Here is a 15,425-nt window from a genome sequence, read left to right as displayed (position 1 = left end):
GCTGAACTTGTCACTGCCTTAATGTAAAACATTAACTTACAGATTTTGAAGTCATGAAACTGACATTAAAAGAATACCCGTATTAACCTGTAGTGACATGAGCCCAGATAGTAGTATATTTTTTTCAACTACCATCTAACTTTAAAAGGACATACAGTGTCACAGAGTTGTCTCACAAGGCCTATGAATTATGTACTATGATAAATATACATATATACTATAATTTGAAAGCTAGTGTGAGCCCATCTCCCACTGTGAGCATGCTCAGGCTGATTCGAGTGTCACGGTGCAACTTCTTGTTCAGCTTGTCGATGGCCAGAGTGTCTACGTCGCCAGGGGCTGGATTCACCACCAGTCCACCCCACAGCACCTGCACGACCAGGAGAAAAACGAAGGATTAGCTGCTAGAAATATCTTATTGCTAGAACTCGAGCTTAAATACCTGTCGAGTAAAACCCCTACATTGTCGATAGCGATGATGCCCCCTTTCCTCAAGAGTTGTAGAGACTTTTCGTAGTAGTTGTCATAGTTAGATTTGTCAGCATCAATAAAGACAAAGTCAAATGTTTCAGCCTGGCCATCTGACAAGAGATCATCTGAAAGACACAAGATGGAACAGAGAGGTAAATAATGTATTATATATATATTATATCTAACATCATCACAATGTACAGTAGCTGTCACCCAACATCTGTCTTCGAGTTAGCAATAGTCCCACAGCTGAAACTACTTTGGAAAGACCCTCAGATTCTTAATAGCTGATAAAGTGAAATAAGATCACTTTGTCCAATTTAAGAACATAGGAAGCTATTTCTCCTTATTGGTTCTTGATTTAAAAAAAAATGTATTCAAAGAAATGTGATTTCATGCTTCAAAAATATACAAACACCTTAGAGACGTTTTATGAATTATTCACGAAACAAAACATTGAAGCAAATGAAAATCACACTTGATTAAAAATAATGAATTTTATATATAAATATATATGAAAATATATATTTTTTAATCAAGCGCTAAATCAAGGTCACGTGATCCCAATGACTACCCTCTTCTTTACGCAGGTGACGTCACCAAAGACGTCACTCACGCTCATTAGCGTTTGATTCAAGTGGGGAAACCACTCAGGAACGGAGCTAAAATGCTAAAAACACGTTTTATGTACTGAACCTGAAGAAAACACGTTTTTTTTTTTTTAGACTGCGAGGAATAAAGAAAATAGCAGCTCATGGGACTCTCTCTCGGGACAACTGGAATTCAGTAAGTTACCAAAACTAGCTGTAATTTATACTACAGCCTACACAGTATGTCAAATGTGTGAGTAAAACCAGCTGGGCTATTTAGCACCTGACTTAGCTAAAAACCTATGGCTGAAGCGCAGCTGCTCGCAAAGTTGGACGTGATTGTCGTGCTCCATGGTAATTAAGGAAATGATTTCAGCTGTCAGATTTCACAGCTCAGCCAATCATCATCATCACTAATCGCTTGGGTCATCATTTAGAAACACCACTGGAACAATGTAACGTGACAGGGTGTGTTGTGTCACTTAAAGTGTAGCTGCACTTATCATTAACATAAAAACATTAACAGAAAAAGTCTGAAAACACTTGAGATAAAATAAAGTAGCTATGCTAACTGTGCCACAGTGTGCACAGTGTACACAAGATTGCTGAATAAATACTGTAAATAGATATTATTATTATTACTACTTATTATTATGTATGATTATCATCATCATTACAGATAGTGCGACTTGCTGCTGCTCATGGAGGAATTGTTGGGTCTCTGTCATAACAAATGAGAATTTTCAAGTAGAGTAGGCCCAGACCACACTTTGATTTATTCCTGAAACCCAACAATTCCCCCATGAGGAGAGAGAGAGAGAGAGAGAGAGAGAGAGAGAGAGAGAGAGAGAGAGAGAGAGAGAGAGAGAGAGAGAGAGAGAGAGAGAGAGAGAGAGAGAGAGAGAGAGAGAGAGAGAGAGAGAGAGAGAGAGAGAGAGAAGAGAGAGAGAGAGAGAGAGAGAGAGAGAGGAGAGAGAGAGAGAGAGAGAGAGAGAGAGAGGAGAGAGAGAGAGAGAGAGAGAGAGAGAGAGAGAGAGAGACCATGCCCATCCCAACAAACTTTGACAGGCAACAGAAACACGAGATCTAATCTTATCAGAAGTGTTTTAAAGAAATATATTTTGGTTTTGCAAAAGAACAGAATAGGGGTGAGTGAGGAATAAATGTACATCTGGTTAACTGCCCCACCTCCCTTAAAGAGCAACGCACAGCTGATAAACTAAGTTAAGGCATATGTGTAGCAATTTAAATGTATTCACAAAATGACCACAGTTTGGGGGCAATAATAGTGTTACCTTCATGGGATAGTACATTGTGAATGGTTTTAAACTTTTGGAAAATAATTGAATGATCTTTAGAAATCTGCCCTTTACCTTTAACCTCGTCTTAACCATGTGTGCAGAAGATGTGACTTAATCCTAAAATAAAGGGACCTTAGGTGGCATTTAGGTGATTTTTAAAGGGCACAGAAACTGGGTTCAAACTAAACAACAGTTGCAGTTTAGACTGTAGCAGGTGTGGATGTGAAATCACACTGAGATTTTATTTCGGGAAAATTGAGGGACACCTCTAGCGCCTTCTAGAATGACTTTCATAACTTTTGCATTAGGAAATTATACATGTGTTAAATTTCGAACAGTAAGTAAAGAAATGTAGTACTGTACCAATAGTTTTCAGTGCTGGTTGTATGCGTAGATCAATTTTTTCCTCAACTCCAGCCTGTAAACAAAAATAAACAAGAATATGGTCAAAAGTAAAAGTGCAGTAGATAAGGTTTCTGAGGGCAGATGAGAAATGATGTATTGTAGTATATCAGGGGGTCTTTTGTGAGTGTATTTACATGCATGATAATATTCTGCTTTTGAGTCGGTTTTGTAAACATGACATTGTTTCCAAAAAAACGGTTTTATTCTTTAAGAGAATACGCTATAGTGATATCAGAATGGATACAGCTGACTATAGGCTTACGTGTTTTACATAAGCTAAAATATTCCATTAGCTCAGGAATACTGGAATGTATATGAACAAGCAGATTACCATAAAAAAAAAACAGGAACGAGCAGTTATTCAAAATACCGTATTGTCCCGACTATATGACGACCCTCCTTTTTAAAAAAAAATCATTTTCGGAAAAATAATTTCTGAATACCAAATTTTGTTTGACATGTTCTCCCCATGTCTGCGTGGTTTTTCTCCGGGTTCTCCGGTTTCCTCCCCACAATCCAAAGACATGCACGTGTTAGGTTCATTGATGACTCTAAAATTGCCCGTAGGTGTGAAAGGTTGTCTGTCTCTGTTCGTCTCTATGTGCCCTGTGATAGACTGGCGTCCTGTCCAGGATGTACCCCGCCTCACGCCCGATGTCAGCTGGGATCGGCTCCAGCACCCCCCGCGACCCTGACCCTGGGATAAGCGGTTGAAGATGAATGAATGAATGAATGTTCTCCCCATGTCTGCGTGGTTTTTCTCCGGGTTCTCCGGTTTCCTCCCCACAATCCAAAGACATGCACGTGTTAGGTTCATTGATGACTCTAAAATTGCCCGTAGGTGTGAAAGGTTGTCTGTCTCTGTTCGTCTCTATGTGCCCTGTGATAGACTGGCGTCCTGTCCAGGGTGTACCCCGCCTCACGCCCGATGTCAGCTGGGATCGGCTCCAGCACCCCCCGCGACCCTGACCCTGGGATAAGCGGTTGAAGATGAATGAATGAATGAATGTTCTCCCCATGTCTGCGTGGTTTTTCTCCGGGTTCTCCGGTTTCCTCCACCACAATCCAAAGACATGCACGTGTTAGTTTAATTGATGACTCTAAATTGCCCGTAGGTGTGAATGGTTGTCTGTCACTGTTCGTCTCTATGTGCCCTGCGATAGACTGGCGTCCTGTCCAGGGTGTACCCCGCCTCACGCCCAATGTCTGCTAGGATTGGCTCCAGCTACCCCGGGACCCCAACAGGGGCAAGCGGTTGAAGAAGAATGAATGAATGAATGAATGAATGAATGAATGAAAAACAAGTATTTCTCCCATTCCTATGTCCAATTTCAAACCCACAGGGCAATCACTTTGTCTCTCCATGTCTCAGGCCCCTGTCACGGTGAGATAGTTGCCTATGTAAACAGTGTCGCTGTAAACTGTGTTGTGATTGACTGCACGGTATGAAAGGAACTCTGTTTACAGATTTTTGGCACCATCTGTTGATGTGACTGTATATTGACATGTAAGTCTTATATTCTGACTCAGTGACTGTCTATAAAAGCCCTTACTTGGCCCTTAAAATCTAGTCCCAGAAAAATAAGACGAAAAAATACATCTTATATTCTGGACAATACGGTAGTGTGTGCTTTGAAACATTAAGAGGTAAGTGGAAGTATAAACAGTATTACCTAGAATGTGACCAATCAGAACCAACTTGAAAGTCATGAAATTAAGTTCTCTAAGGGGGCGTTAGTGCAAATCATTTTAAATGATTGGTTTCGTGATGATTAAAATACTTTGCAGGCTAATCCAGTTGCTGTCTTTTATCAGGCAAAAGACTGACAGACACTGAAATCTGCTCCACATGCAGATGCACAGACTTGTCCATTACCTGTTACGTATGAAAATCTCCTGCACTGATCAGCACAATATGGGAACAATACAGCAGTATTACATATCATATAGCATACCCCATCAGGATGCATTGTTTTGACAAAAGCTAAAACATAAATGTGAATGGTACCTCTTTCCAGAAGGGTTTGCCAATGTTAGGGTAGTCTTCTCTGATATCACATGCCACCAAAACGCCATCTTCGGGCAAAATCAGTGCAATGCTCAATGTGTTGTAACCTGTGTATACTCCTGCAATGAGAGGGCATTGGAATTGAAATGAATGGACAAAAGACAGGGCAAAATGTACACTTTTATAGAGTAAATCCAAATAACACTCTGTTTGCATGGAAACTTTAAGAGATATCCTCAGCCCCGGCTTGAGGAGAGAAACAGACCGTAAATGACAGCAAACTGTAGTATAGACTTTCAAACTGAGCTGAAATGGAAACACTGTGCTGCCACACATGTCGTTTGGTTTAATTAAGGGTGTTCTTTTTTTAACGATTCACTGTGTTATTTAAAAAAAAACCTGTTATTAGCTACACTGGTTGGTGTTAGTGAATTGCCGTCAGCATCCTGATGCTCGTGCCTGCACACTTCATAACCGCAAGAGGGTATGGGCCAAAACCGTGAGACTGAACATAATTGACCAGCATCATGATGATATAATGTTGTAAAAATGAATGACAATCATATTTACAATAACGCTGGCTTGCTGTTGTTGCAAATCACTGCAACAGCCAGCGCCACAAAGCAACCGATGGCAGATTCATGGTCCTCAGCCGAGCCACAGCCAGGTTAAGTTTCTGTGAGCAAACATTAGCCAGCTAGCTGTAGCTTAGCTACTCTGCATGGATATTGCATTGCTTGCTTTGTAACATTAGATAATAAGGTCATTTGGAAGCGGCAAGGGTTTATAACAGAATAACAGCATGTGTGGACTGGGCTTGTTCATTTGTTGACTTTAGCAGACTCCATTTTGCTATCACAGTTGGCTGTAGGTGAGCTCAAAAGAGGCAAGGAAGTCTAGAGCGTGCAATCTGTCCTGAAACCTTCCCATAGAAGACAGTCCACAGGCTGTTACTGGCAATATAGACAGTCAGTAAAGGTCTCAATTTTTACGTTGTGTAACAACCCATTGGCAATTATAAAAATGATGAATGCATGAAAAACATTACACACAGGACCTTTTTTAAGGATCATGTTCATGTCAAGTTGTTAGGAAGCAGTTAGTATCACTGATGCTAGCAAAACAACATGCCTTGCTTTGTAAAGAGAAGAAACTATAAACTTGGTATCTTGTGTGAAAGTTAACTCGATACTTATTTAGGTTCTTATGTCTGAACAGGTTAAGGAATATTGAATCCAAACATGGGAGGTGTACATGTTTCGACTAGATGCAAGTTCCTTACCAATCTCTAATGCTTTCTTGGTTTTGATTAGTTTTGCCAGATTGGCCATGAACTGCGACTGCTCACAGGAGACCATCATGATGTTCATCTGGTCTTCCATTGTCCTCTGAAACCAATAAGTGGAAGCCAGTTGTATTAGTTTCACAAATTACCCTGTGAAACATGATTACATCTTATGACATTGAGTGCTTAATTGTGCCAGAGCACATCTGTATTGCATATCTCAAGAAGGGCTTACCAGTCTGAGTTTTTTCAGGGCCGGATGTTCCCTCATGGAGTTATTGAGGACGTACTGCATCAGTGGGTTGTCTTTTCCCTCGCTGTCGTGACTTTTAAAGATGCTCATTCTGGAAGATTTCTTTCTCCCTGAGGACAAACACAAACCATGAAACAATTATATGCGCCTTAAGAGCACGATGATGCCATTTGACCTCCTGTCCTGCTTATACATCTTTCAGGAAAGTGAAGCCTGGTCTATTTAATGTACAGTAGTGATTTGATTTAGATTAGATAAAACTTAAATGATCTCATGGGGGAAATACAATTTCAGCAACAGATCCACATAAAGAATCGAAGACTCGAAATTGTAAGAAAATACAACTTGAGTGAAATGCAATGAATCAACCTGGACTAACACATTCTGGTGACAGTGTGAGTGTCCCTATGTTTTCTCTGTCTTCTCCAAGGCTTTGCAGTTGATCTAATAGAAGCTGGAAGGGAAAGTGAATGAATACGAGGGGCTTTTGTATAGGGTTTCTGTACAACTATTTCAACTTGAGGCGGTGTCTCTGTACACTACATTACGCCATATGTAAAAAACAGTACAGACATGATCCTGCATACTTTGATATGACTAATAACTACATTAATGTTAATACATTTGCTTATAATGCATATAATACCCTAGTAATGCACAGGATTTAAAGGGGAACACCACCTAAATTCAGAAACCCAATATGTTATTTCCAAGGCTGAGGAAAGTTCAATCAATATGTGTGAACATGAACTGTCTCAACGTCAGAAACCAGCATTTGCATGTGGTTCATTTGTCACATCCCCGGTGTGAAAAGGCCTAAAGTCTCAAACGTGTGATGTCATAAAGTCTGGAGCTGCTCTGTAGACAATGAATGATACATTTATTTAGTTTTTCTTTATGAGCTTTCTTCTGCCGTAGTGTTCTCAGTTCTGAAACACAAAAATGGACCCTTTTACTTTGATTTGGGAGAGAGTTCCTCAAGTTTACTAATATTTTTGGACTGCCTTAGACCATTGTAAAAACATGTATGACTGTTGAAAATGGGCAGTTCCCTTTTAATACCTGACTGGTGTATTATGTAATCTTAGCTGAAAGTTACATTTAAGGTAGAATTAGGTAAGATTCAAATGCATTATTTGCACTGAAACCTCTAAATGACTAACATGACACCAAGTTGAAAAGTCCAAAGTACAAAGAAGCCACAAGTATCTTATTGGCACATACCAAACCTTGTAATTATTGCCTAATTCTAGTTCAGTCCAGGCGTGGCTGTAACACCCAACTTCACAGGAAGCCCCAAAACAACTTTATTTCCTTTAATTATGTCAAATATGGTATGGCAGCTTACTTTACATATCACCAGAAAGAAATGGAAAGCTCTATTGAATCATGTGACGTATCAAACACTGAAAGAAGCTCAGAATTTTTAAATATAAAACTATGTCCAGTCTTTGTCTAGGCTTAATGTGGTTAAGGCAGTTTTAAAACGCTATATTTTTTATGCTACTTGTGAAACAAATGACTATTACCCACTCTGTATCAAGTCCACATGAAAAAAACACTAAATTTAAACAAACATACAAAAAGTCCAAAGACTGTTCTTTCGCGCTCCAATTCCCTGGTTTACGGTACTAACGTCACTGCTGCTAGGTTACCTCCGTTCAATGGATTACCTTGGTTTCGTAGCGACGTTATACAGCTTTAAAGTCATGTTTTTACACCTTCGCTCTTACCAAAGACATAACCGGCAACCAAAACGACTCCCAGTGTGATGGATCCGGCCAGCGCCTCTTTGGAAATATGACGAAAAGACATTTAAAGGCCAATGAAGATACCAACTCGATTAATCTGATCCTGGCTCAAGCGCTTCCGTGTTAGTGTTTTAGCGCTTTACCGTAATGCCGCGAATAGAGGCGACACTCGGCTGTGATTAAAGCGCCTGAACGGCTTTGACCATACAGTCATGGCTGACCGAAGATTCTCTAAGAGCGGTACCTCTGTTGCCTTTCTTTCGGCACACTACTGCCGTCACGTGACTGTCAGTGTGTTTACCACAAATACGATGTGGAAAATTTCAAGTGTACCGACTCCAACTAAATCAAGTCACACTACAAAGGTGCTAAAATTCATATTTCATAAATCCAAATGAGCTAAACGGATTTATTTTAATATAAATAATACGTTGCGAAGCTGAGTCGTGAATTAAAACCCACATGCAGCCGCAAACCGATTCATGAAAAACAAACAAAAATACAACTCACCACAAAGTTGCGTGTATAGAGCAGGTCTCCTGGGTGTGAGAGAGCGTCCACATGCACATGAATTCCTGATCAAATCAACCTTAAATATTCTTCCAGCCATGTAGGGATAACCGCGGTCATATGACCTGCTGCAGCCCTTATGATAGGACTGTAAACTCAAACGCCCAGTATATGGAGCATGCATGGATTAGGCTATAAGGCTGCTGCCTGCAAGTGTTATCCCTTTTACATGGACATATTTCTCAAGTCCGGAAGTATCAATAGCCCTGCAGTCAAAATATTGTTAATACAGTTAAAATAACAAACACCCATTAGACTTCTGCATGCAAGTGCTTGTCCCTTTCCTTGGAAATATTTCTAGATGTTCACATGTTTTTCTTTGAGTCGAAATATCAGTGCCACCATGTGAGTACATTCTGTTGCAAGTGAAAAAGTCCTGCAGTTAAAATACAGTTAATTAAAAGTGCAAACACATCATTAGCACAAATAGCCTCTACATAAAGTATCAAAGGTAAAAGTTTCTTTTCATGTAGAATGGCCCCAGTTTTTATTATTACAGTGTTGGATTATTATTACATAGCATTAACATGAAAACAACAATTCAACATCAGTCTAAATCTTCAAAATAACTAGCTAAAGCTGTCAGATTAATGTATCGGAGTAAAAAGTAGCCTGCAATATTTGCAAGTAGAAGTATAAAGATGCATCAAAATGGAAATATTATAATGATTGTGGTGGTTTCTGCCCAAATCCAGATTACAGCTCAACTAAGTGAATTTCTGCTTAAACGTACCCATCCTCAACAATACAAGTACCAGTCATTTATACACATAAATGTACTGTAATATCAAAATGAAATGAAAGATCCAAAAACTGAATAAACGGCAGTGCAGCAGATATTTCACACATTTGCAGATGAAGAAAATTGTTTGTGATTTGACTGAGTTTATAATCAGGTAGTAACAGGGACCAGATATGCAAATTTGACCATACACAAACCATTTAGCCAGTGGGCAAAAAAGTTAATTTTGCAACGTGGGTAGAAATAATTTGAGATGACGTTAATCATATTTTCAATCTGCAATCAGTCCATCTACTGTCATTAAAACTTTACAAAAATAATCCACAATTCTACAAGATGCATCATGTTTGGTGGCAGCAGGGTGTGTTTGGGTGCTTTCAAACAGGATGAGGAATTAATTGACAGAAAACGTGTAAATGTTATACTGTGTGGACTGTGCAGATTATGGAATTTATCCCCCCTGTAAAGTAAATGGACAATAAAAAGGTTAGGACATGTAATACAAGTGTTCAGACAGAGGGGGGCAGTGTTGTCAAGGCAGTAAACCTGTGAATGTTCTCATTCGTCCAGGTCATCCTTATCCCCAAAGCAATTTCAGTCAAAAGAAACTGGACTTTGTTATTTGTATATAACCAAGTCCTGTTACTTTTGACTGAAATTGCTTTGGGGTCAAGGCAGTGAGGCGCACACTTCAGTAAATTCTAGCCTACTAATGCAATGAAGAAAGTAGTTTGGTGTTATGTGTTTGACTGATACATGTATTAAAATGTCTGATAGAAACAATCTGATGAGCAACATGTTGTGCCCTGAGTTTTCACATGTGTATGAGCTATTTATTCTCCTGACTTTATAAATTAAGCACCAGGGCTGCAACTCATGATTATTTTCCACTAACTGCCAATTATTTTCTAGATTAATCAATTCATTTGTTGGTTATATAAAATGTCAGAAATAGTGAAAATATCCATTGCCGTTTGGTCCAAAACCCAAAGATATTCAGTTTAAAGGAGAAAAGCAGGACACATTCAACTTTCTTTAATGATTCATTTATCATCAATATAGTTGGTGATTATTTTTCTGTTGATCAACTAATTCTATTTGTTGCAGCTCTACCAAGAACACATACTGGTTTATCCCCAGTATCAGTGTGGAAAGAGAAAAAAATCAGCATTACATGAAGCGCCCTGTAAATTAGAGACCATGTGATTGGGTCACACACCGCACACAACACACAAGGAACTGTGTGTGTTATACTATGAACGTGTGTTTACGAGGTCTTCAGGCAAATGTTCTTTGTGTGACACTGTTATGCTACCTCTCATGTGTTCCCCTTTAGAGACACTCTGTATTTACGAATGACGCCATGATGAGGGCTGTCACTTGGTTACATCTGCATGAGACGAATGAGCACGGGGTCAGAAGCACATCAAGTTATTAACTTCTATGCAGGGATAAGTACGATGAAAGACTTCAGCAAGAGTACTGGCCAATTAACCACTACCTGTTTTTTTTTGTTGTGTCACACTTGGACATTTATTTGAAAAGTAAGAACATATGTTAACGTTGTTAACAAGTAATTAAGCTTGTATTCAGTAATCTGTCAGAGCTATCATTAATAACTACAGATTTCACTTACTCTTATAATTGCTACGAATCGCTCATCTGTAAGTCACACAAAGAAAAACAAATGCTTTTAAATTAGTTTTGATGATTAATTCAAACTTTAGAAAAGAAAACTTTAACTCTGAAAAGTATAGGGAAGTGCAAACTTTCAGAACATTATACAGGCATGGCTGCAGCCCTTCAACCCAAATAATGTAGCATAATTAGAAATATATTTGTGCTAGACAAACAAATGGCGCCATGATAGTGATAAGATTTAGTTTAGGTTAGTGATTTTGGTGGTAAAGAAATGCAAAACCTATTGACTAGCTCACCAACAATCCTTAAAACATTTTACAATGCCATAATCATCCCAAAATATACATACACCGCTAAATACTCACCTGGGAAACATACATTTTTTAAAGAAATGCTTTCATTGATCTGCACTTAAATCAACTTTAAATCAAGTTTACTTTTGTTAAATGTACATAATGGCAGACTGGGGAGCAACATTTGGGCGGCACTTTGTTTTACTGCTTAAATTTTTTCCATGCACATTTCATTTTAATTCTAATATCAAAAGTTTAAAGGCTTTTAATGTATACATTTAAGTATTTCAGTCCCCAGACAGAGAATCTGTATCAATATATACCCATGTGAAGGCCACAGTGGTAGCACAGGTTCCTGTTTGGTAATGACAGTGGGCAGAGGGTAGTATTCATTCTCCTAGAGAACAAGATTTGGATCAAGTGCTGTTTTCTAAATGACACCTCTTTGTTCCTGTTCTGCTTGAAGGACGTCTTGCAATCTCATCCTCTCTCTTCTCACTGATCGGCAGTTCCCAGGAAGCCCCGGCCGCTGCTGATCACTGACAGTCTGGCCAGCAGGGGAGGGTAGAGCTTTCCTCCAGGGTGCTAGGGCGCTTCCAGCTGTGCTGCTGAGGTGTGGATATCGCCTTGGGGTAAGCCTCTTGTGTGAGTAAACACCATAACAATCTGCTCCCCGGGTCGGGGAATTTTCTGGTATGCCAGAACAATGTCTGACACTGTCGTGATGATTGAATTTTATAGGCCGGCCTGACTAGAGTCTACTGTCTATGAGAAGAAGTGTTTTATGATGTCACATCATGTCGGGATGATTAATGTGCTCTGAAATGTGTAGGCCTTCTTTGTCTGTGTGATGAGGCAATATTCTGTTTTTATCACAGACTACATACACGTACTTTATGAGTCTATTATCTTTCTCTACATAGCACTAGCTAAGCTTTTAGTGACCTACTGTATCAACCATCCACCTGGTTACTCGCTGCTACACTATTACTCAGCAAACATGCCCTACAAATTTTAAATCAGAGTTTAACTGTGCTCGTCAGACTTCTCTGCTCACCCAGACAGTGAAATGCCATGGAAGTCCACTCCTCTCAACTCTTGAATTTGACTTTGGCAGCAGTCTTTCTCTTTGACTGACGGATGAGAGAGCGATCCAACTCCATCAAAAAGTGCAGCCTGACAGTTCAATTTGACAGCCCTCTTCAAACCAAATATACTTCTTGTTCCTGACACTACATCAACTTGACAAGAAGAAAAGTGGAGAAAAAAAGAAAAAAACAGATTTATATATCAATGCTCTGATATAGATTTCAATATGAAGTAATAGAAACAAATGTTCACATACACTGCGGTGTAACCCAGTGTTTAGTTTTTTTCATTATTCCTTTGTCCTATTAGCTGTTACACAGCAATTGTGCCTCTCCGGCAAGTGATTGAAATATTATTTCTCGTCCCTTTTTATATTGCATCTAATCGTTCCATTATTGATGTATCTATTAATTTATGTTTTAAATCAATGGTTTAGTCCATAAAATGTCAAAACATTGTGTAAAACTGTACGGATAATTCATATTTAATGGCCATTTAGTACATTTAATTCATTCAGCCTAACATCCTTTTCATTTTTATCCAATTTCTGTTCGGGAGGTCAATTAGTTAGTTATGTTTTCCCTTAAACAATCAATAGCGAGTGACGCGTCTGCCCTGGCAATGTAATGTTTAAGTTGACATGGAAGCTGTGTTAGGAGCAATCAAACAAACAATCCCAAAAAGTTTTATTTTTGACATACAAAAAAACCTGTGCAACTGCATCGATACCATCCGTGCTTATCACCCTTTTAAACATTTTTATGCGCTAATTTTCTGGCTCTAACTTATTCTTAATTCTGCCTACAAATTTTCTGATTGGTCAATCGCTTCTCCAACCGGAGAACAGCCGTCAATAAGCTGCTGCTACACACTATTTTTATTTGACTTGTTAAACAAATAGGAGATGTGGGCAGAATAGATACAAATCTATTAGTCAATGCAGTAGTGCCCAATGTTGGGTGAGGGTGGAACTAAGGGTGTGTGAGACCTTTTCTGCTCTGAGGCTGTCAAAATCAGATTTTCACCATGATTTTCATGTATTAACGAAAATTATAATAACACGCTTACTGGATCATTTATACACAAGTCTGTATATAAAAATACTTATATTTAAAATATATATTTAAAAATAAAATAAAACAGAATCAAATTGTAATTATGGTGGACATTTTTCACTATTTACTGTCATTCTATAGACCAGATGCAGCCCTAGTTCAGACATTTGGAACCAGGCAAGGCTACCCATCAGACTTTCCCAGAGCCCAAGGTGATTCAAACACTTGTTTTGTCCAACCAACAGTTAATTTACTATTATAGAAAACAGAAAAGCAGTGAATCTTTTTTTTTCTTTCTTCATAAATGACTTAAATAATGACTTAAGTATCAAAATGTTGTCCAATGATATCAACCAACGAAGCATTTATATTAGAAAACAAACAAAAAAAACCCTCCTCTCCTTGCTGGTGCAAGAATTTCACATTGCACTGCATGTAACTTAAATAGAAGAATATATGATGTGAAAGATTGTGTTAATAATGTAAAATGCAGTGCCTAATGTACACACTAAAGAACCTTTAAAGCCTGAGACCTCTGGGTAAACATGACCCTTTAATAGCCATTAAACAACATCTTTAGTCAATAATTCATCGATGGGAAATGTGTTATGCCATTAACAGGGACCTACATGAAGTTGTGATCAAGTCACTAAATATTCTTGTACTTGTACTGTCATCCCTCAAGTGTGTAAATCTTCATCATTGTGATATGCCTGCATTCTGTTCTCCCATTTAGCTAATAAAATGCATAGACCTAAATGATTCATGGCAACCATTTACATAATTCATAATTAAATCACAACTCGATGGCTTGGAATTTATTAATAGTGAAAATGCATGTGCCGCCATCCTGATACACTAATTAATATCTTTAGTTATCACTGGCACATTGTTCACTCAGCTGGGTTCTGGTTATGGGGTAGGAATAATGCAATGCAACAACAAATTATCTGTGCATTTAAGTAGGAATGTCTCGGAGTGATGTCCACAATATGCATTTGCCTGAAGAACTTAATGGGGGAATCTGTTTTATCGGAGTTGTCACATTCTGGTTAATCATTTTGAACACTGTAAAGATTAAGGCTAATGCATTTCCATCTTCTAAGTCCCGCGTAGTATGGCTGGAGGGCATCTCTAATCGTGCTGAGCACTTTTCCCACAGTCCACAAAAACATGTGCCACACATGCTCTAAGAAATGCACTTTATCTTGTAGACAAAGGAAAACTCAGTCTTCAGAAAGCAATTCTAACAAAGCAGATACCGGTACATATTCTGATTAATCGCTAAAATGGTTGCAGTTTCTGAAAGGTTTAGTTGAGTAATTGACCGAAAATTAATTGACCACAATTTTGGTGAAGATTTGAAATATCTTTAACCATACCTTGTGCTCCTTTTCATCTGGTTTAAAGCCTGGTAAATGGAATATATTTCTAGTTTGGATTGTCATTTTCTGGGGACACTTTATAGACTTTTATAGACAATGTGGGTCTGTTCACCCAAATTTTAATAGAACATAATTTCTCACTTACTGTCACCTCTAGTTATATCTAGCCATGTAGATAGTCTCAGTTTTATTTGTCCAGGGTGATTTGTTTGAACTTTATTGCCATTACAATAAAACGTGTTAGGAACTTGCATGGGTGAGTTAATTGTGCAACAGTACAGACAGGACAACACTGAACACAGCATATTAATAACACTGATTTAAAATACACAGATACTCCATATATATATGAATATGAATATAAATGTATGTATACACAATTTAAGCTTAAAACAAAAGGTAACCTAAAGTGCTAAAGGTTTACAATTCAAGTCAACAGGTTTTGATACACCCCAAGATAATAGGGGTGAAGAGTGTTAAAGTGGTGGAGACAAGGAAAATCAACCAGGAAGCATTCAGCATTATTTGGTACCACTTAAGAGAAAACATTTGTTTTTTTTGTGAGCTGACCCTAAATGTGATCATA

General features: G+C 38.4%; 1 protein-coding gene across 2 annotated transcripts; it reads right to left on the bottom strand.

Moving 5' to 3' along the window:
• On the bottom strand, positions 1-8,674 carry LOC310960711 (catechol O-methyltransferase domain-containing protein 1-like; the record flags this gene model as incomplete). 2 transcript variants are annotated; one of them, XM_083932479.1, is made up of 7 exons in its annotated part: positions 1-370; positions 463-596; positions 2,726-2,780; positions 4,776-4,894; positions 6,058-6,163; positions 6,296-6,423; positions 8,575-8,674. In XM_083932479.1, 7 exons carry the CDS (start codon positions 8,672-8,674, stop codon positions 218-220), a joined length of 795 nt encoding a protein of 264 aa, XP_083788605.1. In that variant the 3' UTR covers positions 1-217. The 2 variants fall into 2 exon arrangements, with proteins under 2 accessions (XP_083788605.1, XP_083788606.1); XM_083932480.1 differs by lacking the exon at positions 8,575-8,674 and adding an exon at positions 8,047-8,178.
• Between the last annotated feature and the right edge of the window lie 6,751 nt (positions 8,675-15,425).

Source organism: Echiichthys vipera (assembly GCF_963691815.1).
Source record: "Echiichthys vipera genome assembly, chromosome: 18".
Lineage (NCBI taxonomy): Eukaryota > Metazoa > Chordata > Actinopteri > Perciformes > Trachinidae > Echiichthys > Echiichthys vipera.
Note: the sequence above shows the minus strand (reverse complement) of the source record. Positions and strands in the feature narration are given on the sequence as shown.